The sequence below is a fragment of the Medicago truncatula genome, chromosome 4, assembly GCF_003473485.1.
Source record: "Medicago truncatula cultivar Jemalong A17 chromosome 4, MtrunA17r5.0-ANR, whole genome shotgun sequence".
In the NCBI taxonomy this organism is placed as follows: domain Eukaryota; kingdom Viridiplantae; phylum Streptophyta; class Magnoliopsida; order Fabales; family Fabaceae; genus Medicago; species Medicago truncatula.
Genome location: NC_053045.1, coordinates 40,735,797 through 40,760,216, shown reverse-complemented (window position 1 = coordinate 40,760,216; position 24,420 = coordinate 40,735,797). Strand labels below are relative to the sequence as shown.

General features: G+C 34.1%; 2 protein-coding genes across 3 annotated transcripts; one reads left to right on the top strand and one right to left on the bottom strand.

The window, feature by feature from the left end:
* The first annotated feature begins 3,544 nt into the window (after nt 1–3,544).
* On the top strand, nt 3,545–6,803 carry LOC11444055 (DNA-directed RNA polymerases II, IV and V subunit 3). Its single transcript, XM_003607847.3, has 3 exons — nt 3,545–4,075; nt 5,097–5,334; nt 6,198–6,803. The coding sequence occupies exons 1-3, from the start codon at nt 3,630–3,632 to the stop codon at nt 6,468–6,470; spliced, it is 957 nt and encodes a 318-aa protein (XP_003607895.1). The 5' UTR covers nt 3,545–3,629; the 3' UTR covers nt 6,471–6,803.
* An 801-nt stretch (nt 6,804–7,604) lies between these two features.
* On the bottom strand, nt 7,605–24,161 carry LOC11445083 (protein NAP1). Of its 2 annotated transcripts, XM_003607846.4 has the most exons (24): nt 23,880–24,161; nt 22,764–23,215; nt 22,601–22,675; nt 21,045–21,125; nt 20,384–20,464; nt 20,177–20,259; nt 18,956–19,040; nt 17,427–17,552; nt 17,217–17,324; nt 16,179–16,223; nt 15,958–16,100; nt 15,341–15,473; nt 14,123–14,233; nt 13,600–13,678; nt 13,181–13,374; nt 12,370–12,515; nt 11,618–11,699; nt 11,360–11,470; nt 11,012–11,137; nt 10,801–10,940; nt 10,621–10,717; nt 9,020–10,011; nt 8,592–8,804; nt 7,605–8,391 (listed from the first exon to the last, which is right to left on the bottom strand). In XM_003607846.4, exons 2-24 carry the CDS (start codon nt 23,187–23,189, stop codon nt 7,917–7,919), a joined length of 4,152 nt encoding a protein of 1,383 aa, XP_003607894.2. In that variant the 5' UTR covers nt 23,190–23,215; nt 23,880–24,161; the 3' UTR covers nt 7,605–7,916. The 2 variants fall into 2 exon arrangements, with proteins under 2 accessions (XP_003607894.2, XP_024636953.1); XM_024781185.2 differs by lacking the exons at nt 22,764–23,215; nt 23,880–24,161 and having other exon boundaries at nt 20,384–20,474; nt 22,601–22,645.
* Between the last annotated feature and the right edge of the window lie 259 nt (nt 24,162–24,420).

Below are 24,420 nucleotides of genomic sequence, written 5' to 3'. Positions count from 1 at the left end.
TGAACACTCACCTTCCGCCACCATCTTCGCTCCCTCCGATTCAGCGTTCAAGAAATCTGGTCAACCATCACTCGATCTTCTTCTCTTTCACTTCGTCATCTTACCGCTCCCGCAGCAAAGCCTCCGGCGTCTTCCCGCTGGCACTAAGCTTCCAACGATGCTCACCGGTCAGTCGCTAACCGTCACTACCTCTTCCTCCGATCGCGTGACATCTGTTAACAATATCAAAATCATTGGATCTCCGATCTACGACAATGGAGTTCTCTTTGTTTACGGAATAGATAGATTCTTGGATCCTAGTTTTCAGTACACTGGTCCTAATAAGAAACCTAGTTCAAATTCCAATTCATCATTTGAACAGGCACTGGAAACGCTCAAAACTACCGGTTATTCTGAGATGGGGATGAATCTTATCGGTGATTTCGAAGACCATCATTGGCTCTTTCGTCGTGATGTGGTGCCTTACAAGTTTATCTGGAACGACGTGGTGCAGAACAATGTAGTGCAAGATAATGCTAGTGTAGTTGTGGATGTTTTCTCGGATGAAGATCAGAATCTTTTTGATCCTGGTGAATTATGAAGTTGCTTTTAAGTGCTTCTATTAATTTTTCATTACTGTATATGTTTCTGCTACCATCAACATTGTGATTTCAAATGATATATTTCTTTGATTGTTTAGATATTCCTTATTGAAAAATGAATAATATGATGCAAAGTTGATTTCCTTGTTTAATTCGTGTATGTGATTCTTTTGACTGTATGTTTAGAGTTATTAATTCCAAAACTAGGTAGGTAGTTTATAATTAATGTAATTGTGTCTCACATTAATTCCCTATGCCTAAGAATTAATCAGAGGAAATGTATCAAACTCATACATTTTATAAGAAAAATAATGTTGTGTGTTTCTGATTCAAATCATGATACAATTAGATTCAATTCATCTAAGTTTTTTTAAACTTGTTTTGGTCTCTGGATGGTTGGATCTGAATCATGCTATATTGGATTTGAATCCATCTTCAAAATAAGTTGCATTGACAAATATGGCTTTGTCATTATTAATAATGAAACATGTTAATTACATCAATATGGTTCTTACATGCTTTTCTTCTCTTATCTCTTTACCCTTTTTTATATAGAAATTTATCTATTTTTTCAAAAGAAAGGTTTGAAAAGAATTTCCAAGAAATGAGTTTTACAAAAGTACAATACAAACCCCTCATTTCGTGTTTTATTGTAAATTTATCATTATGTCAAAAACATCAAAGTCTGGTTAGAAAATGGGATCATAGAAATTACAAATAAGTTAATTATTTAGTTAAGCATAACAAATATATAATTTACTATATATGCATAAGCATACACTTACTTAATAGAGATAAACTTGGACAATCCCATACATAATTTAAGCAATAGAGATTAATTATTGAGTCAAAAACGTCAAACTCAAATAAAAAAGCAAAGAGCATATAAATTACAATGCTCTTCCTCCAATATTCCTTAGCTCACTTCTTGGTCCATCTTTCCAAGCCACAAAATAAGCTTTCAGGATATACAATACTCATTAACTAAATAAGTAGAATACCATGCATTAGACATTGTATCATAAACCCTAAACAAAACGTATAAAACCCTAAAAAAACATACACATAAAATCCTAACCTTTTCTTTCTTGCCATCGGTTACTCTGAGTCTCCAACGCATAAATAATGGGTAGATTAGTAGCTAAAACATGATGGAAACAAATGTTAGTGAAATTCCATGTTTAAAAATCAATGAAACAAAATTTAACAACCTGTTGTCGTAACACCGTCTTATCTCGTCTCCATTTATGGTCAATGGGATGAGATGGAGATCATCAGTTACAATTTTTCATTTCATCACCGTAAAAGAAATAGTTTTTTTTTTATGACGATAAAGAAATAGTTGTTGTTTCCATACTGTTTTTAAGAAAATAAATGTAGAAAATTGTAAGAGATAAACCAAAATTAAATATACTAATTTTAATCATTTGTTTTTCTAATTTTTGTTACTCCTTCAACACTAAGCACATAGAGAGATACAAAATACATCATGTTTTGATAAGGAATCATCGACAAATATTAGAGACAAATTTGAGTTCATAAAATTGTGTATTTTTTAACGATAAAAATTTATATTAGAAAAGACATGATTTCATGTATGATTCTCTAAAAAAAAAAAATGATCTCATGTATGATCAATGAGAACCACCAAATTTATTGAAGATTTACAATTTTGGAAGAAAGTAAATATAATTTTTTAAAAGTTTGAACATCTTCCTTATCTTCGGCTGGGACATCATCCTTCAGTTCTATTTTTTCATATGAATTTTTTTTTTTGTAATCTACCACTACATGATATCAAATTAAATGTTGTCCATAAATATTATTGTTTATTTTTCTTCAAGGAAATACTATTGTTTTTTATTTTTTGAATAATTACTATTGTTTTTTATTATGTTAATTGAATTGCAACATTATAATAAATACTAAAAAGCCAAAAAAATTAACTCCAAGGACTCGGTCTAATGGTAAAACGACATGACTTAAATATGAAAGTCACAAGTTTAATTAGTCTCATTAATGATTTTAGAGAGAGATAAATGTAAATATATTTATAAACGTTTTTTATACTTTAAAGTCTTTTTCGAATTGGATGATCATCACACCACCATAATTAAAATGCATCTATCTCTTACACGCTAGAGGGTACATCTCCTTAATTGAAATATGTCTATCTTTCATGCGCTATGAGATAAGCTAATAAGTGTACTCATTTTTTAGCATGTTCAGTTAGTTGATAATATTTATCTTATTCTTCAAAACTTACTTGTAGTAACCAATACTTGATACATAATTGTATCCAAAAGCTTCTGGTTCTTAATAACATTCCCTTGTAAATAAAAGGTTAAATATATCTTTGGTCTCTATAAATATACCAACTTTTCGTTTTAGTCCCTCTAAAATTTTACTTCGGTCCCTATAAAATTTTCAATCACTACTTTTGGTCCTTATTTTAAAGTTAATTTTAGTATTTTTTTAATGAAATTTAGCATAAATGTATAGAATATTGTAAAAATATAAAAATTCATATTAAATTCATGTTTTGTTAAAAAATTCTAATTTTTTTTGGGAGAGATTCTTATAATATTATGAATTTTTCTGCAAAATTTTACTCAAAAATATGAATTATACATATGAGTTTACTTTAAAGAAGGGACCAAAAGTGAAGATGGAAAACTTTTTAGGGACTAAAAGTTGAAGGAAAATTTTAGAGGGACTAAAATGAAAAGTTGGTATATTTATAGGAACCAAAAACATATTTAACCCTAAATAAAATAAAAACATATTTACTATTTTTCAAATTATAATTATTTTTACGAATTAATTTATTTTAGGAGAAAAAAGTGAAAACTTGAATTGGGTGCTATTTTAGTAGAGAGAAAAATGAGAGTTAGAACAACATAAAGGAAATGACAATGTTAACCCTAAAGAATAGACGCTACAATATATACAAGTGAAAACAGTGAACTATTTCATTGGGGGGTTTCAGAAAGAAAAGGGTTTTAAGAACGCACATTTCTTCTCCTTCATTCATCTTTCTCCTCAACAATGGAAGGCGCGTCATACGCACGCATGCCGCGCGTCAAAATCCGTGAACTCAAAGACGACTACATGAAGTTCGAGCTTCGCGACACTGACGCCAGCGTCGCCAACGCGCTACGGCGCGTGATGATCTCCGAAGTCCCAACCGTCGCCATCGACCTTGTTGAAATCGAAGTGAACTCTTCCGTTCTCAACGACGAGTTCATTGCTCACAGACTCGGTCTCATTCCACTCACAAGCGAACGTGCCATGGCCATGCGCTTCTCACGTGACTGTGATGCTTGTGATGGTGATGGACAGTGTGAGTATTGTTCAGTTGAGTTTCATCTTAGGGTTAAGTGTATAACGGATCAGACGCTTGATGTTAGTAGTAAGGATCTTATTAGCTCCGATCATACCGTTACACCGGTGGATGTTCCTGGTGGTGATGCTTCTATTGAATCTGATGGAAGGTTCGGTTTCTAATTTTTTTTACCCTAATGAGAAAAAAATCATTTTTTTATAATGGGTTTTCTTAGATTTCAACTGGGTATTTGTGCTTTGTCATATATTTTTTTTGTTTTTTAATGTGATTGTGTGTATGGGTTTAGCTTTAGGGCAAAATAATGTTGAGAGCGAACAGTTTTGTTTTAGGTCATTTGGAAGTGTTTATAGCATAATTGCTTCTGTATAAGCTATTTCTATAATGAGGTAATATAAAGCTGTTTTGATATAACTATAAGCTAGAAGCTATCATAGAGAGTTTATCGAAATAAGCTGAAAACAGCTTATGGATGTGTCATAAGCTCTCTCAAACAGCCTCAGAAATGCTTAGCTTGGTAGATAAGCTCAAATAAACCAATACAAACATGCCCTTATTCTCATTTTGGTTCGATGTTTTCAAATAGCTCTCTTTTGTTTTCAAATGCGACATGCATGGTTTTTGTTCTGGAGCAAAATATTTTTGAGAACAAACAGTTATGTTTTAGGACCTTTGGGTAAACAGCTTGCTTAAGAGCTTATAGCAAATGTGCTTATGTAAACTATGTCTATAAAAAAGACCCTGTGGGTATACAGCTAAATTTCAAGCTTACTGCAAGCTGCCTATGAATAAGCTATGCGTATAACAAGTCCCTTTGGGTAAACAGCCTAGTTACGAGCTTATTGCAAAAGTGTTTATGCATAAGCTATGTCTATAATAAAAGGTTAGATAAAGTGAAATTGTTTCCATTAAGCTGTAAGCTGTTTTCACAAGCTACCATGAAAAGATACCTTAGGAAGCTTATGGGAGCTGTTTCTATAAGCTCTTTCAAAGAGTGTCACAATCACAAATGTTTATGCAGTAGAAAAGTTCAAAGCAACCAATCCAAACATACCTTTAATCTCATTTAGATGGTTTTTTTACTTCCATTTTCATTAATGCTGAGTGGGTTTTAATGTTGGGTTTAATCGGAGGATATGTGTGATTTGAGTTTTTGTTTGTGCTGAATGTAGGGGGATTATCATTGTGAAGTTGAGGAGAGGTCAGGAGCTGAGGTTGAGAGCGATTGCTAGGAAGGGGATCGGGAAGGATCATGCCAAATGGTCACCAGCTGCAACTGTTACTTTCATGTACGAACCAGACATTCACATCAATGAGGATTTGATGGAGTCTTTGACACTTGAGGAGAAAAAGGAGTGGGTGGATAGTAGTCCAACTCGTGTCTTTGATATTGATCCTGTTACACAGCAGGTTTGCCTATTCTCATTTGCTTTTTAGGAGTTTGGATATGCACATTTCACTGATTTCATATGTAGTGCCGACGTTACTGTTATCTGATGAGAATAACAAAAAAAAATCAGGGTTGGAAAAATAGAAAGTGGGGGGCAAAGTGGGCCTTCTCCCTGAAACCATGGCCAGGGTTTGGTAGTGGCCACCAGCTGCAATGTGCCACAACACTGTCGTAGTGCCTGGCTAGTAATTGTTTGATCTTAGGAGAGACATAATTTAATATAACATATGTGAGGGATTTAAGGTAAGTAGAAAAAGTAAAAACAGTGCTAGAATGAATGCCGGGGATTTTGTAATAATACTTGGCAATTGGCATGTCCCAAGCTACCAATTTCATAATGATTCTTAGGCTTTAAAGGAAACTACAGTAAATATAATTCTTAGGCTTTAAAGGAAGCTACAGTAAATGATGTTAATATCTGGATTTAATATCCTGCTTATGATGGTTCTTTAGCTTGTCCAGCATCATTCATCTGCAGAATATTTTGATCCTCATTTCTGCCGGAGCAATGCTTATAAAGAGTTCTTGAAATTGATATCTGATCGATGCCGAGTCTGTCAATCACTAAATGTTTACATGCTTTTACCTTGTGTGCATTTTTGATAAATGGTACTTCAAATTCATTTTTAGGTTCTTTGTGGTTTATTACTATGAATCCACTAGGTACTTTTATCTTGTGTTCTTGATCAAAGCTAAGTCCATCAGCCACTAGGTTCTGTTTGATTTGTTACTGTGAATCCTTTATGTATTGTTTCTTAAAAATTTCATTGTGACTTGACCGCTGACGGTAATTTATTGTACTGATTTTTTTTGTATTCATTAGGTGATGGTAGTTGACCCTGAGGCATATAGTTATGATGACGAGGTCATCAAGAAAGCAGAAGCAATGGGAAAGCCTGGGCTTATAGAAATAACTGCAAAGCAAGATAGCTTCATTTTCACGGTTGAATCTACCGGAGCAGTGAAAGCATCTCAATTATTGCTAAATTCCATTGAAATTCTCAAGCAAAAGCTGGATGCTGTGAGGCTATCTGAAGACACCGTAGAAGCTGATGATCAGTTTGGTGAGCTGGGTGCACATATGCGAGGAGGATGATTTTGAAGGATTTGAGACGTGTCCCTGGAACTTGTTTTGTGTGTTGCATGTCGACAGTTGAAATATGTGTTAACTCGTTGAACCTAAGATAATTTACTACTGTGTTAGGTACTTGAAGATAAACTAGATCTAAGTTACTTGGCTTGCTAGAAACAGTGGTTAGCTTAACTCTTTGAATCAAATATGTGCTCACACTTAAAGTGATGGGTTTATTCAGCTCAATTCAGTCACGATTAAGTTGAAGCTTTGGTTATTAAAGTCACTTGTTGAACCCTGTATATACAACTTAAATCCGTAAGATTTTATTTAGTTCAATCGAAGCGTAAAGGCAAACTCCAGTTCTTGGTTCATATTCGATTATAACATGTTTTTGGTGAGCATAATAACTAACAAATAGAGGGTGTAGCATGTAAATATGGTTTTGGCATATGAAACTGTTTTTTTATTCATTCATAGATGTATTGCTGTAAAAAAATTGTAAAAAACGATACAAAATCACTGTAGATAGTTAATAATGAGGCTTTTTCGGACCAATTAGGTTCTTAAGGAGTTGTAGTGAAAAAAATGTAAATATAAGTTATTAAACTATGACTTGGTAGTACGATCTATGTATCGCTGTTTGTCATTCAAGTTATAAGAAATTAACAATTAGTCTCTCTTAAATAAAATACAGTATAGTCTCTCAAATAACCAAATAATTTAGAGTACAACCTATAACTGTTTGACCTCAAAAACTAATTCATATATGTGTGTGTAATTGTACACATAAAACGTCTCCAGAAAAACCTTTGTTAATCAAGTGACATTTTTTCTGTTATAAGGATCATATTTGCATTATTAAAATAAAATAGTTATAGGATAAGCACTTATTGAATAATACTCAATCAAGCTGTTCACACAAACATCTCCAAAAAAAGCTGCTGTTACTTGAGCGGCATTTTTTGTGCTCTAAAGAGAATTATAGTTGCATTAATTTTTGACAAAAAATGTTTACAATTTTTAAAGTTGCATTATTAAAATGTTTACAATTTTTGTGCTATAGAAAAATGTCTACAATTTTTATACCTGCTCTGGAAAATGAAGATTGAAAGAGAATGCATTTAGAAATGTTTATTTCTTGTACTTTAATATAAATTATTTATATTTAAAAATAATATATAGATTTGGCTATATGCAAATAACATACAAATTGCACAATAGTGTCCATAGGACTTGACCCAGAGACTTACAGAAAATAAAATGTCAAGGTAATGAGCAAAAGTAAAATAAAATATAAAAACCTGGTTCTAACTAAAACAGCAGGGACTTCATATGACATTGATTTAAACTATCCAGGGACTACAAAAGCACGCTTCAGGGTGATATACATCTTGAAAATTTTATGGACAACTGATCACTAGAAAGATGTGAATAATTTACCAGCTCATGTTGGGTATTTCAAACTTACTACTTGTATGCTAATGGACCAGATCTAGATACTGCAAATCTAGGAAGTGGACTGGGTCCGGTACTGCCAGAATTTGAGCTTTCAACAGATTTAACCTTATGTCGGCCAGCACCATAATCCAAAGGCCCAGATCGACGGGTGTTCCTTATGCTGCTAATATCAGCATCATAGAGGTGATCTTGGCTATGTGATGATGATCCTTTAAAGTATCCTGAATCATTGCCATAATACGGTGGTGTGGAGTCCCCACGGGGATGCCTCAAGACAGGAGAAGCATGTGCTAGCAATGCAGGTGATTGTCGGGGTGATGCGTTCATTATTGCCAATGGAGTTGATGGAGTATCGGCATAGTAATGACTGTAGACTGAACGGAGAATGGCATACGGAACATGAGTTTCCAATGAGCTTCGCGGAAGGTATGGTGAAATCTCACAAAGTTGGTCTAGAAAGATAAGCTGTGCTACAAGATGAGATCTGTGCATAAATCCAAATATAAAACATTTTAGAAAACTACAGAATGAAAGACTAATGTTTCAGATAAAACAGAGCAATGATGCAGAGCCGTAGGTGAATTCTGCCTAGAATAAATGGCACTATCTTACCTAATTAGTATGTGTGGAATTCTCTCTCACAAAATAAACAGATATGATTCAAGCAAAATCGTACATAGGTACCTATGTGTTTCACTCCAAGAATCCAGTATCATCTCTGCAGAGAGTTTCACAAATAACTGCAGCGTGGAGTTGATGCTTGCTTCAGCTGACATATGACCCGATAATTCAGGATCCATTCCCTCGCTGGCATGCCCATTGCTTAAAGACTGTCGATGCTGGTGTTCACGTTCCAACCTCACAAACTCACTTCCAGCAACCACCGCTGATATGCACCTGCCCAGTATTACATGGTTAGAGTGAGACAAATACTACCAAATATTATTGTACAATGAAATATTTCCAACTCCCATATAATTACTAGATAGTGGTGAATCCAATGACGTGCCAAATTATAACCATGCAAAAGCAACTTTCAAATCACTGTAAAGCATTATGCTCCATTATGTTCAAAGAATAAGGAATTTCAGCTAAAACTTAACTATACTGACCTTGCCAAGCAATGGATATTGTTACTAAAACCCTCTGTGTCAACATTAAATGCTGTGGTGGACCAGATATTCGATGTCATGAATGTCGCAAATAAGTATGGTAACAAACTCCAGGAACCATCACTTGCACCACCAACATCCTCTAAAATTGATCTTACCCAAATGGAATCATGATCATTTACAACACCTGCCGTATTTGCCACTGTTCTCATTCTCTTGATCTCTTCCTTTTCTGGTACTCCGTCAGGTAGATGGTTAACTACCCCAGTTAGCAGTGAATGTATCAAGGGAGCGCCTTCTTCAAGTATGGCACCAGAAGCCTCAGATAGCAGCCGATCAAAAGCCAGGGCCAGGCCAGCCTGAATACAAAAATCTATCACAGTTTCCAGATCAACTATTTGCTTCATAGAAGCTTCTCTTTCAATTCTATCACCAGCATGAAGACTAGAAGCAACTGCTTCTAGCACATCACGATTTGATCTCAATGAGGTGTCAATGCAATTTAAAAGAGCAGCAGTGTGCTCTTTAAGCATTCTGTCTAGCCTGTCTACTCCATAGCCACCAAAAATACGTACAAAAGCCTGCAGTTCGCTTAGATCTGTGACAGATTCTGCAAAATATCCACCAACAGGCCTTGTACTCCTGAAGCATTTATGAATTGGAACAAACAATATCCCAGCACCTGATACATCCTTGATTATGTTTTCAATATACCAATTGCATACAGATTCAGTGGCCGATCCTGTATGTTGGTCTGTTGGCTTCTCAAACAAGTGCAGTGAAGAAACTGGTCCCGAAAAGGCTTCTGAAAGCAAAACTTCACGAATACCCTGAGTAATGTCCATGCTGATGTGCTGCTCTGCAAGATGCACAATGCTAACATGTCTCAAGATTAGTGATTCCAGAACAGAAGGACGCTGAAGATCATTATCAGTTTTCAGAACACCGAGCAACCTTCTTCTGAAATTGCCAAGAATGCATTCTCTCATGTACTGCACAAATAGCTTAAGGTGTTAAAATGATAACAGTAGGATTGATGTTTGGTTCTGAAACAGTACAATTTGATAAAGTAGGAGTGACATATGGGTTGATCTATTACTAGATGACCCGGTGTCGGATTTGGATCCTCTGTGTGAGGGATGCTCGTTAAGAGTTAAGTGCAGCGTTGATTATAATGATAAAATCAATAACTTCAAGTATGTAAGATAAAGTGAAAGTTGTAATCACTTTGACCTTCTCCCCACTTCAGAGGATGTAACTTCAAATAGATTATAATTAAAGTGTGATAAATACAGGCAAATATTTATTCATTTATTATTACTTCAATCTAGACACTTATTATATACAAGTTTCTTGCACTCACAAGTCTGCAAGTGTGTTGATAGAGGAATTATAACTTCATTTACATTTTTTTTAAACAAAAAATGCCAGAATTATCATTCTTGTTGTTAAAAGAAGGGGGAGGTGAATCCCTTCAATACCCGGCATCCAATGACAACTAGAACCAGAATATATAGCAATTTGACCAAAATTTAGACCCATTACAATTCATTGCACTACAGAACATAATTTGGTTAAAAAGACAAAGATCCATCCCTAACCTCTCTCAGAACAAAGACATGGTTTAAAACACATATGGGCTCCATATCATTTAAAACTGAGCACAAATTGGTCAACCTCTGCATTGCAGCTTCTAACCTGTCATTTTAAAGAGCGGGGTCATTAAAAAGCAATAATTATGTTATTACACATACAATTAGCATGAGATGAGTATGACATACATTTTGATAGAACTATTATTTTCAGGAAAGCTTTCATGTCCAGGTAAAGGAAAGCCAGCAGTCCCTTTTGGAGATTTATATGATGGAATAGACACTCTTGATGCATAATTAAGATATGAAGCCGCTTGCTCTGGAAGAAGCTGATGAAACCTCAAGGTTAGTTTTCAGAAAATGGAGCTGACGTAGTGACGTATTCATCAAAAGTATTTACCTGATTTTCCAGGGCACCAAATCCTCCTTCAGAGTCAAGAATATTAATTAATCCTTCCAATCCCCCCATGATGGATTCTATTAGAGATTCAACATAGAGAACCGCATCCCTGCCAAATTTTGTAACCTGCTTGGAAATTCAAAATACAGTGACTAAATATAAACAAAAATAAAAGATTGAAATATTTTGCAGATTAAGTCTTCTAGTAAGTTAAACAAAATAGCAAAGCATCACAATAAAAAGGAAGCAAAATATAGCTCCATCACAATGTGCAGTTGGTGGCTTTAGAACTTTGGTCAGCATTTGATGATTTAGAGTATAAAACAGCTGGGGTGGATTTGTTTTTACCTCTTCTGGAACAACGGGAGATGCACACTCTGGAAAACTACTGGCAATCCCAAGCCATGCACAGCAATGCTGAGGACGCCCTTCTGGACCAAACATAGTGTTTCTAAAAACCTATTATAGGAACATAATTTTGGCTTTAAAATGAAAAGAAATGATAAACAGAATTCAGAATTTGAAACATACGTCTAAAGTCATAACACAGAACTAGCTATCATTCTAGAGACAATGGATTAGGTGAGGGTGGAGCAGGGAACTCACAACTTTGAGTTGCTGGTGATAAAAGTACAGCTTCCTAAGACTACCATGCTTTGAAAGTAAGGATTCCAATTCATCTACGCATCTGCATCAAAATCATGATACCGTTATTACCTCTTCAAATTTTTTGCTTTTTTAATAATATTGGAGAGAGAAAAATATTTTCAGGCAGCATTAGCTAAACTGTCAGGCTTTGGTAAATATTTTTAAACATGTTGCACATGACTAATGCATAATACAAACTATAACCTCAAAACCCAACACTATATGAAGGCCCACTTGCAGTAGCGTATATAAAAGAATTCCACAAAAGAAAGGAAAGTACAAGACATCCAACTAGAACATAGAAAGACAAAGACCAGTCTCTACGAATATCTGGCAAACTAACAATCTAAAGAAATCATACAGTCCCACGCACAAGAAGGCTATTAAATTAAATAAAAGGTATAAAGCAAGAAATCTCCAGCAATAAGATCTTTGCAAAATTAAGTTCATCAGCAACTGCATAAATGTTTCAAATCTATTGATAGTTTAGCTGTTTGTCTAGGAGGTCTGGAGATAAATCAATGACCCTCAAAATCAAAACATGGAAATAGATTGACTAAGGGGAAGCCCCAGAAAATTGGGAATATTATGTTATTTCCTCCCAAAAACAAAAACCTCAGTCCCCTTTAGAGACAAAAATTAAACATTTGATTAATGAATTACTCAAGAGTATCAAAATAGCAAAGCAAATCAAAATCAGGGATGAAAACCTGGACCAATTGTAAGCAGCATTCCCCTCCGATAATAAGCCTTCTTTGCCGGTGGAAACTGTAGCTTTCTCCAAGTGCCTAATGTTTATAGATGAACGTGAAGACGTGACCATCAGCAAAATCGATAGCCAATCCTTTCGAAAATCCTGAAGATAAGATCATTAAGTGCACTCAAACATTACACAGTTAATAACTACAAAACAATAAAGATAGCAGGATGGGGAAAAACTAAAAACCAAGATTCGGACACTAAAAAGAGCTTTAGTGAATCAACAAACAATCTTTGCATGCATCAGCACACTAGCACGACTTCACAACTTTAGCCTTCTTTAATATTTACCGTACCAATTATTTTATTAGCAAAATGTCAAGCACAAGTTATATTGAATAGCATTACTTCTACACAAAAGTGGTACATGGATATGATTATTAGCTCAATCCAAGTATGTTTATCTCAAAATTCATAATGAATTGTAATATGTTTGGAAGGCATATATATTCCATGTTTAAGATCTTACAAAAAAAAAATCTGAATGGATGACCTACACTAGATTCAGACACTAAAAAGAGCTTTTGTGAATCAACAAACAATCTTTGCATGCATCAGCACACTAGCACGACTTCACAACTTTAGCCTTCTTTAATATTCACCGTACCAATTATTTTATTAGCAAAATGTCAAGCACAAGTTATATTGAATACCATTACTTCTACACAAAAGTGGTAACATGGATATGATAATTAGCTCAATCCAAGTATGTTTATCTCAAAATTCATAATGAATTGTAATATGTTTGGATGACCTACATACCGACAGATCGCAAGTGATAGCAGATATATTTTCACTCTGAGGTTTTGGCAAGTGTTCAAGGTGGTGGACGATCTGCTGAAGAAGTCCTTTCAAGCTAGCATCTATATCAAGCGCCACCATTCCAGGGGTTCCCAGCAAAAACCGGATTCTTCCGGCACAGGATGAAAGATAAGACAATGAGTAACCTCGAATTGCTGCAATCAAATGAAACAACTATTGGATTACACAAAAACATCTTATAATATCCCGATCCCTAAAGCATGGTTAGTATAGCAGTTTACAAGTAAAATATATATCTTTATAAACGTATCACTTGTTAGAGATGTACTTTTAACATACTTTAACGATAATTAAAAATAGTAATTTAATATCATATCCCTCATCATGGGAGAAATTAATATACATAAATTTAGTCTAACCTGCAATGTATTTCCGGACCAAGCAACATAAATGGTCCATTCCATCCAACAGAAATCCAATGGTTGGATCATTTGGGTCCTGTAAACATGATCATAAATTTAAGTCAGGTCAACCACCTTATCAACAGATTAAGACAATATACCAAAAGAAAACTCAAAAAAAGCAAAATAAGAGTTTTTCATCCAATGACAGCACTTTTTCACTTTTCCCCTTCCTCACATGTAGTTCATCTCTCTAACTGTTTCCCTTCCTATCTCCCTAAAACCTCCATTTTCTGGCCATTTTAGAACATTCCAACCCAATACCCCACCATTTTCGACCCTAGAATTTTATCAATTCGTTGAATTTTGATTGTGCCAGCCCACAAGGCACAGCCAACATGGGAAAAATACAATAAAAATTAATCAGGATACGAAAAACAGTAGCATACTAATAAATAATTTTAGAAAGCCCTAATTCAGTAATTTGATTATAGAAGAGCATCGGCTAGATCATAAAAAGCCAGTGAGAATAAATGCTTACTATGTCTACCGGCACCACACGAGTAGTTTTAGATTTTGATGATGCAACCCCAACATGCTGGAAATACCAGATCACTTCACATTGTGCTAAAGCCAAGGCAGAAAACACCATCTGGAAAGCATCTCATAAACAAGTTGTTGAAAAGTTAAGATACATGAAAACATATATTAAAACAAAAATACACAACAAACTCCAAAGCTAGAAGTATATTACTTGGTCAGCCTCCCAAAGCTAACATTACCTTTTAAGTAAGTCTACATATGCACTTCAACTGGCGAAAATGGGCCGTAAATAAACAGAAATGTTCACAACTATTTGGGATCACAAATCTAATCAGTTTGGTTCATTTATTAAATGAATGATGTGCATAATATTAGGCTTTTTTATCTCTCAAACAAATTGGTTAAGAATAAAGACGTATTTTTGTTAAATGTTATTCAATATATATAACAATTATTTCTTCATTAGATATGTGACTTGTTAATTTTTATTTCAAACCAATAATGTCTGAATGCTTTGAAGAGTGGATGGAAGCCATTTTTATTTGGGCACACGTTTATTTAAGCTTCTTATCACAAGTAAATATTGGACTTCACAAACAACAAACCACGCACTAACAAAATATTAGAATGAAATGTGTGCTCTCCGTGACAAGTAAATGATGGGCTTCATAGTGGTATTTATAAAATAGTAAGAATGTTAATTTTAGCTGAAGTTCACCTTAGGACCATCATAAAACCCAAAAAGCAGTAATGACAACAATACACAAAAAGGAGAACGGCCTTCACCATCAGGCTTCAAACAAAAGTTTCAGCAGCAAATTGGAAATAGAAACCACATGCATTTTGACAAGAGTGTTCAAATAAAAATTTAAAAACTACAAAATTAAATAATTATTTATAAAATATTTTTTTGGGAACAATAAGCCACTTGATAATTAAGTTAATAAGCAGTTACTCGTAAACAACCCTTAGAACAATATTCACTAATTGCTTGATCAATTGTTGTTAAACTATAGAAAAAACGAGAGTTCCTTTTAATAATTTTCCCAGAGATTTCTGATTTCTTAATGAAACAAAACCACGGAAGAGACCTAATAACATGTCCTTGTGTACAAGTGAACCTATAAAGTTTATCAGTGAAAACATGAGAAAAGTTTCAGCAACAATTGTCAGATAATCCATGTTTTCATGCTTAAAAAATGCCAAAGAAAGACACCTGAATGTTGGGGGCCAGTAGACTGGGCTGGTCAGTAAAAAACAGCACCATTCTCCCAATCTCTTGTTTCAGTAAAATTCTCCTTTCCCGATGTATGGCATCACAAGATAATATTGCTTGTTCATGCACTTCACTGAAAAATTCAATAGCTTCTGTGATTATTACTGTCAATTGTAATAATATCATGCAGATTTTACAAAAAAATACATGTATAAGGAAGACCAAAGGTCAATCTAACAATTTATGGACTAGTTCTAAAAAAAACCCAGAAGCTAACTCAAGAGGTAAGCATTGTCAAAGCCGTATAACTTATAAGGACAACTTTGGCTATATCTCTAGTCAATGAGGGATTTCAGCAATACTGATGCGGCCTTTCTTGGCATAAATCAATTCAATTTCCATAGTTTTTATTTTGTTTTTGTTTCTTAGTGTAGAATGCATCATTGCTTTCAGAATCACTGTCAGACAATTTAGATTTCATTTTCAGTCACAAAACCACTGAAAATACCAACTTTATAATCATGACAAGTTCCTTGATTTGACTATAATGGCCTCACTTGTATATGTAATACATAAAATAAGAATATATTATATTTAAATAAGAATTCTAAATATACCTTATCATTTTCTCAACCTGCTTTGCAACATTATATTCCATATCTGCTTCTTTTTGCTTTGTCCGTCCAGATTTTGCCATCTTCTTAGATTCTAATATTCGAGGTAGAACGTACAGCTGATACTCCTCATGCAAAAGTATGTACTGTACAAAGATAATTAGAAATGTGTCACCTGCTGCTTATAAAAGACACTGCTCAAAAACCGACAGGCAAAAATTTACCTCATCTCTGAATAATGTGAGGACTAAATTCTCCTTCAGTACAACCTGACATGCCACAAGCAAACTTGACATAATTAATGATCCACATCCCACAATTATATAATGATAATCCACAATCATCAGGAAGTTTGAACCTTGGGATTATTAATCATAAACAAATTTTCTATATAAATTCATTTCTTAATTATCATATTTGGATGACTAGTGGGAAAGTGTATCAATTTTGTCTGAATAAAACAACATTTGCGAATTCTGGCACCAGTTAAACCACTTGATAAAAGTAAAGCACAACTCAAGAACAAAAAATTCATACTGCTATTTGCTTTACTTCACAATTGATAGTATACATCAACCTCCATACCGCTGAATGGCTTACCCGAGCACTTGGTTTAACGCCAAGAAATATTACATATAATCCCGGATAAAGCCAAGCTCAGCTATTCTATACCATTCTCATAAAACAACTTCCCCTCAGCAACATTAAGTTCAAATTAACTCTTTTCAAGAATTCTACTAAAGTTTAACGATTTTTTCACTTGCAGCTCAGAACATGCTTCTTCCTCAAAAAGATTCCTCATCTCTTGAAGAGCTCCAATTCCATATTCTCCTTCTCATTTTCTTTTATGGTTCATTTAGTTTCTGTTTCGCTGTCTTGCATGTATTATATTGATGCACACCTCAAGACAAGAAAGTAAAGTGATCTTCTATGATGTATTTACACTTCAAATAATCAGCACATGCATAAATAGAGCATAGCTGCTGCATAAGAAATAGAAACATAGATGGACCCCTCTCCCATATCTCTATTAGCTACTAATTTTAGCATTCATGCTTGGACATATTTACGGTTTAATATTTTTCAGATAACATGCTGCCAGACATTGTATTAAGGCTATCTTGCGTCAATAATGGTTGTGCTACAGTTTTTGCCTCAGCAATCACAAACAGTTCAAATAAATTGCATACAATGAAAGGAAAAGTCAAATATCAATTTGTTATATGGATAGAAAATATAAGTTATACAAACATGGATCATACCAAAGCAATATCGATGCTAGTGACACGCCGCAGCTCATCAGGGCAGACAAGATATCCAAATAACACCCATTCTCGATATGCAGTTACATTTGCAAGATCTTGTGCTCTCTGCATTGTTGAGTGAATAGAGTAATTCAGTATCTTTTTAGTACACAGCGATTTATTCATGAAGTTTATATCAATGCGGTTAAAAACAAAAATTAATATTACCAGCGGATGAGCAGAATTTGTGAGTATGTCTGGAAACCGAGGATGATATGGACTTATAAATCCTTCATTTCTAAGTTTCTTTGTGTCTGTTGATAGAAATATAATAGGGCCTACAGCCTCCAATACCTGAAAAAATATATCAAAACCTTTAATGACACTGCATTAATTTGCCAAATACAGTCATTAACCCAAAAACAAAATTAACTAAGAAATTCATTCATTACATGAGATATATAATATAAAAACCAATATGCATCTTCAACTAGCAGCTTAAGCTTTTTAGATGGTTGGTTTGTGAAGTGGTATCCGAGGGTTTATGACCAAGTGGTCTAATAATGAATCCTTGCTGCCCCATTCTTCTAATAAAAAGTTGAATTTCAGCATAACATAGATGGTCCCGTGTAATATTCACTCCTTAAGCCTTGAGGGCTCTTGTGTGAAGGGTTGTGTTAGACATAATGTGAAAATAATTCATGTATCTTCACCCAAAAGCTTTAAATTATGGGTTAGTAGATTCACAACGATTACATAAAAGAATAACAAGTGTAACATAAGAAGCAGAGATGAGATGTTAAATCTTCTGTGATGCATTACAGGACATTTTATATTCATTTGAAAAGATTATGAAAACAGGTTGTGTTGATTCATCCATGTATGAAAATCATAATGATAAATTAGAAGTAATATTCTTTTAGAAAGTGTGTTGAGGTTTTAACATTTGACACCTAAAAACAACATAACATCTTATCTAGATAGGTCTAGGTACTTAAAAAACCACAAAGATGGAAACCAGACCAACAGTGTGACTTCTTTCGAGATGCTTAGTTGAATCTTGATATATCATATAGTGTTAAATGTTAAAACCGGTTCTTCCAAAAGCTTCAGTTGTTATGTCTCATAAATTCATGAGCCCACTTTATCATGTATTAAAAATTAATTTAATTTATTGCAATTATAAAGACTGAAGGGACAGTGGCCACTTAGTCATAAAGGCTTTGATACGATGTTAATAACCAAGTATCCTAAAGCTTATGTTGTTAGTTGGAGTTACAGGAATGCTTTTATATGTATCAGAGACTAAAAGTTTCTAGTTAACTATTTGTAAGCAACAGAGCATTCCTGCATAGATGGTTGTACTCCAACCAATCACACAATCCATGACAAACAAAAAAATACTCAGTTCTGTTCCAAAGCGAATGAAGTAATATAACTTGATTATTCAATATTTAGTATTTTCCTGAGCAAAGACACAGAAGTATCACAGATTCAAATATTGTGTAAGCACGTGATAGGGAAAACTTTTCCATAAAAAGTTTTCCCTATCACGTGCTTACACAATATTTAACACCAACAAATGTAACTCGGAAAAAGTAGACAGGAAAGTGAGAATAAGTTAAATTTTATCATGACAAGACAGAATTTGGAATAAAAATAATTAGTTATATGACTAGAAAATCTACTCAATTTCTTTATCATATGAACTTTGCAATTATTTATATCATACCGACACATAAAAGAATGTGACTAACCTCTCCAATACGAGGGCTCACAAAATTAAGGTCTTCCTGTAAGCCTTTTAGTGGTGGATCATAAGAATCGATGAACTGAACCAAGCTGTAAAGTAGAGAAAAACATAAAAGGATTGAAATGATGAATATTTGTTTTTACCAAAAAAAATATGACTAGTAAGGAGGAAAATTATCATAAAGAATCTCTCATTGACGCTGGCATAAAATCTATTTTTCGTCATCTTTATCATTTTCATTTCTCATCCATTAGTTCAAAATTCAACTGCTCAACGATCTCATCCCTCCAGGCTCCATCTGTTTTTGCCATAAACTAATATAAATAGCACCTAAGATTTTGTATGAAATTGTCATATACTATATTTTCATACCTGAATTAATAGATATCTAAAACTATAACCCTGATTCTCTCATTCCAACATCAATTTTCCCTCCTCCTAACCATGTTTCTGTAGAGAAGTTGTTATCTATCTACTTTCTCCACATTAAGCACTTCAACTAATATATTGCTGCAATTGAACATCTATTCAAGAAAGAAATTTGAGCCAGCTCTCTACCGATGACATTCTACAGAGGTTAAAGTACATTTTGTTGACTTATTATTTAGTGTAGATTGTATCTGTTTATCATAGCTTACCAAAACCCAGGTTTCTCTCTATATCAAGTCGTTCTTATATGCTCTGTCACTCATGTTTTGTACGCTCATACCTTGTTATGTTCAAGAGTTAATAAATATTCCCCAAACTCTGTTGAAATTTGAGGATTGCCTTCCGATGTGGGTATAAATCCACCCCCTCAAAGCCAACACAAGGCAACCCAAATCCACCCCCTCACAGCCAACACAAGGCTTAGGGGTGGACCGCAGTTAAGGCGGAATTTCCAACACTCTTCCCCTTGTTTTAAAATGCTTCCAGACAAAGAGAGATTTTATCATAACCTTTTCCCTTTCCTCTCTTACCCTCCCACCAAAACAATTACTGATAGTAAATTAGAATCTCTATCTGTCTCTCACCCATCCTCTTCCAGGAACATAAGTCCATGTCGGCATAATTGCACAAGCAAAATGCCCCTCAGCATTTTTTGGACGAAAAGAAAAGGAATAATTTTTTCTTTAAAAAACTAGATTATTCAACATGTTATGCCTTTGAGCGTATAAAAGCATACCATAAATTATTGTTTACCAGAAACTGGAACAATTTAAGACAAGTTATTGGAACATCTTACCGATGATAAAAATCGCAATCCCGCTCATTTCTTGACAATGCATGTAGAAGGTTATAGGTCTGTAGCAACATCTTTCTTGGCATCTGCTATGAAAATAATGGTTTCCAAATTACTGCTCATTTATATTTGGTTGAAACAGTTATTTCAATCCGAATTTTATTCATAAAATGAACAAATTTAAGAAAATAAAAGAGGAAGTTAGCTTGCCTTCTCAGAGAAAAGGTTGACCCGTACAAATGAGCAGAAGAGGTCCATAAATGCATGTAGTATAAGAGAATTCTGATGGGGCTGCAAAACACTGTGCCTAGTTATTTGAGATATGCAGAGATAAAGTAATTATTTATTAGTTTATTCAAATGTGAGGACACCCATTAGCTATTTCACTAAAGTAAAGAACTTCAGATGAACGGGCTAAAAAGGGGTAGAGAATTCAATACATCCCATTTCTGATTCAATATTTGACATGGGCCATTCCTTTTTAGAAAGGAAAGAAAAAAACAGTTAAAAGTAAAAGAAAATAATGGATTATTATTAAGAGGAATAAAAACCAACACCAGGTTGACATGTGCTTCATAAAAAATCTAGACATTTTCAATAATAATAGAGACGACACCTTTGTAGTTCAGAAACATTCAGAAGATTTGAATCATTTTTCAAGAAAATTTGATGTGACTCCCACTTCTCTGCCTCATTAGGGCAGATGTTTGTCAGTGATGAAAAGCCACTGAACCTTTGGCTTGAGTGGAGAAAGAGAAATGGGTTCATATCATATAGTGGTATGTATATGTACAATTACAAACCAGTTCCCAAGATCCTTGTAACATCAAAGCAACTCACATCATAGGAGAGCAACAATATTGAGACTCACCAACAAGGTAATTACTGTACTACTTAGATCCAATATAAGTCGCAGTGCTTGTTCGCGAAACACCATCAAGTCAAGAAGTAGCTGTTAAACACAAAAGAATAATTATCATGTGAGTTCAGGCAACATGCAGCTGAATTGAAAATCTAAAAGATATGCATAAATGGGCAATTTTAGGTGACATAAAATGATATCAATGGAGATCATCTATTGATCAAGGTCGTAAATTACAAAGATAATCAAACCTATAGTCAATCTCGTTAAGATCAATGGTCAACCAAAGCCGATAGAGGAGAAGCATACAATACAATTTTTTTTAAAGTTACATTTAACTGATGACACATGCAAAGCAATGAAACCAAACTTTCATAAGTCAACTGTTGTTTTCTTCATGAATGACTAAGTAAATTGTGTTGGTACATAAAGCATGGAGTTACAAATCATTGCTTGCAGTACAAGAAACCTTAAAAGTTAGAATTAGGGTATTCTATTCTAAACAGTATTATTTATATTGCATTATTAAGGTGTGATTGTTATATACTGAGCCCGTGCCAATTGTACTAAACTTGTACCTTAGCCTAGATTATCAATTATATAAATAGGGGGATAAGTTCATTGTTTGTATTACACCTGTTCGGACTTCCTTTTGGATTAAAATTACAAAATAACTATTAAAGAAGTAATGGATTAGTACAAAATTAGGATTACTTTACAATCTTCAAATAAAGAACAGGTATAGTTGTTAGCATTTGGCAGTACTTTTGTCTTTTCTATCTTATTATATCATAAACCAACTATCAGAAGGGGGGAAATTATCAGGATAAGTGGTGATGGGTTTTTAGCTGTATCCAAGGGCAGTCTATTTAAAGGCATTGCTTAACAGTGTAATGGTTCAGTTGAGTGAAAAATTCCCCGGGGTTTATATTCTAGGTTTCTATGTCACCTTGTGTTGTATCAGTTTTAAATCTAAACTACAAGTTTTAGTCTTTTGGAATTCAGTGCAAGCTTCAGCCTTCTCTTACACTCTTTCCAATCTTTCCTCCTATGAAAAAAATAAATAAACTAGAATTCAATTTCAACTTTTCATAATTCTATCTACTCATGCAGTAAATTGAGTAAAGAAAGATATTGACATGTAGAGTTTGGGCAGTGTTGATATACCAATCAAGTTAAATAAGGTGTCATGAATCAACTAAACAAAAAGCTTCAATTATTGAGTAAATGCAAATGAATGGTTTTATATCCGAAATGCATTGCCACCCAAATTTTTTCCGAACATTGACTTTTATTAAGAAGAATGTGTCAACCCTTAAAAAAGACAGAATGAGTGCAATAATGTTTGAACTCTATACTGTATGATCATACAGCCTTTGGTACCATGTCATGAACAAACCAACCAAAATCATAAGTTATTAGGGGAAAACACATGAATGATTTTATATCTAACATGAGGGCATGCAGCCAAAATGAAAAAACTGAAAAGCTTCAATTAATTGCTTGGGGTTTAAGAGTAGGAACATATGGAAAATAGTAAGTAAATAAAAGTATAAAAACAGCACCTGCACCCATGGTTCCAAGCTCTGTAAATGAAGTTCTGCATGATCTTGCATCGAATCCCAGGCAATCTTATCTATCTGCATCCATATTTTACCCAAATAATAAAAATCACAGGCACTGTAACGAACATTCAAAACGAAAAGCACATCAGACATGACTTCTTACACGTTCTAGTTGCAACTTGCTGAAGTGTTCAGGAAATTTCTTGGAGAGCAAAACACAGATTCTAGGATGGTTGGGAAACACACCAGCTTTCCAAAATCCATCCGAAAATACATGATTAATGGGGTCCGGATAATCCAATAGCTGATTTAACCTATACATCTTAGCCATAAGACCATCGGCAACATCAGTGAGCTGCACAACCCACTGCATGTTAAGACCCTTATGAGGTTGGGACGGCGTACTACCCTGAGACTGCCCATCATGACCGAAATTCCTGGAGCTGGTTGACGACAATGGAGAAGCCGTATTTGTTTCTGTTCCAAGGTAGTCTGCCCATCTAGATGGACCATCCCATTCCCTTGATCTTGCCGCAGTCGGCGATAATGAAGAATCCTGGTTCGATGATTTTTGCCTCGACTTCGCCATAAACTAATAATAATCCGTCTCTGGCTCTGCACATCAAGTTTTCCAGAAAACAAGTTCAAGACCAATCAATCAGCAACACCAATTTAGCTAACTCCTACCCTCTCTCACATTACAGTACCATTGTTTTCATATAATCAAGGATACCTCCAATTTTATTAGCAAAAATCTAAAATATTGAAACCTAAAATCATTAAGCCTCTTGGGAACTATACAATAATATGAATTACAATTACAAACCTAAAATCTTCAACAAAAATCTACAATAATGTATGCTCACCAAATATACAAAAATGAACGAAGATTGAACATGAGTATGATTTATGAGTAGAAAAGATCTTGTGGAAAGAGAATTATTGAGTTATAAGCATGAATTATGTAATTTATAGGCAAAGCAAATTACTAAAAACGGAAAAATGAAAAAAGTAAAACCTAAATTTCCATTTCTAGGTTGCTGTTAAAGCGGTGAGAAGTTGAGTTTGAGAATTACCAAAAGCAGAAAGTGTAACATCAATAAATAAAGAAAGATACAGATTAAGTAAGTAAAAAGAGCAGAAAAAGTAAAAGCAAAAAGCATTTCGTTGCAGAGAATCAAGATCAAAATCTGAAATTCAAAGTAAAAATTGAAAGAGAGAGAGATTCTACATTTGCACGAGAGAGAGAGAGAGAGAGAGAGAGAGAGAGAGAGATTACAGTGGAGAGAGAAAGATGAAAGTCAGATCTGAAATAGAGTTAGTTGAAAGAAGTATGAATTATAATGTGAAATGTTGCTGCTGATGCTGCAAGTGCGGGATGGAGGAGGGAGCTGCAATTTTCAGCGCAGATATTATTGTTACTGTTGTTAGAGCTTTTTGTGTTTGTAATGATAATGATGGTTTATTCAACTAAAGATAGATTAGCCGTTTTTGTACTTTCACATTTTCAATTTTGTTAGTTGTCACGCCTATTTCTTGTGTTTTACTTCTACACGACGTGCGTCTGTTTCAGCTCACTCCTGTGCTTTTCTGCATTTTTCTACTATATATCTACGCTTTTCTGTATTCTAAAAAATAAACAAATAATAATTTTGTTAAAAAAATCATTATTATTATAATTTTACTCAAAGATAAAAAATAATTATAATAATAGTAGAAGTATCTTATAAGTACCACTTAGCTGATATCCGCATAAACATTTGATATGTTGGAAGAGTTTTGAATCCTCAATTTTTTATTACATCAAACTATTTTTTGGC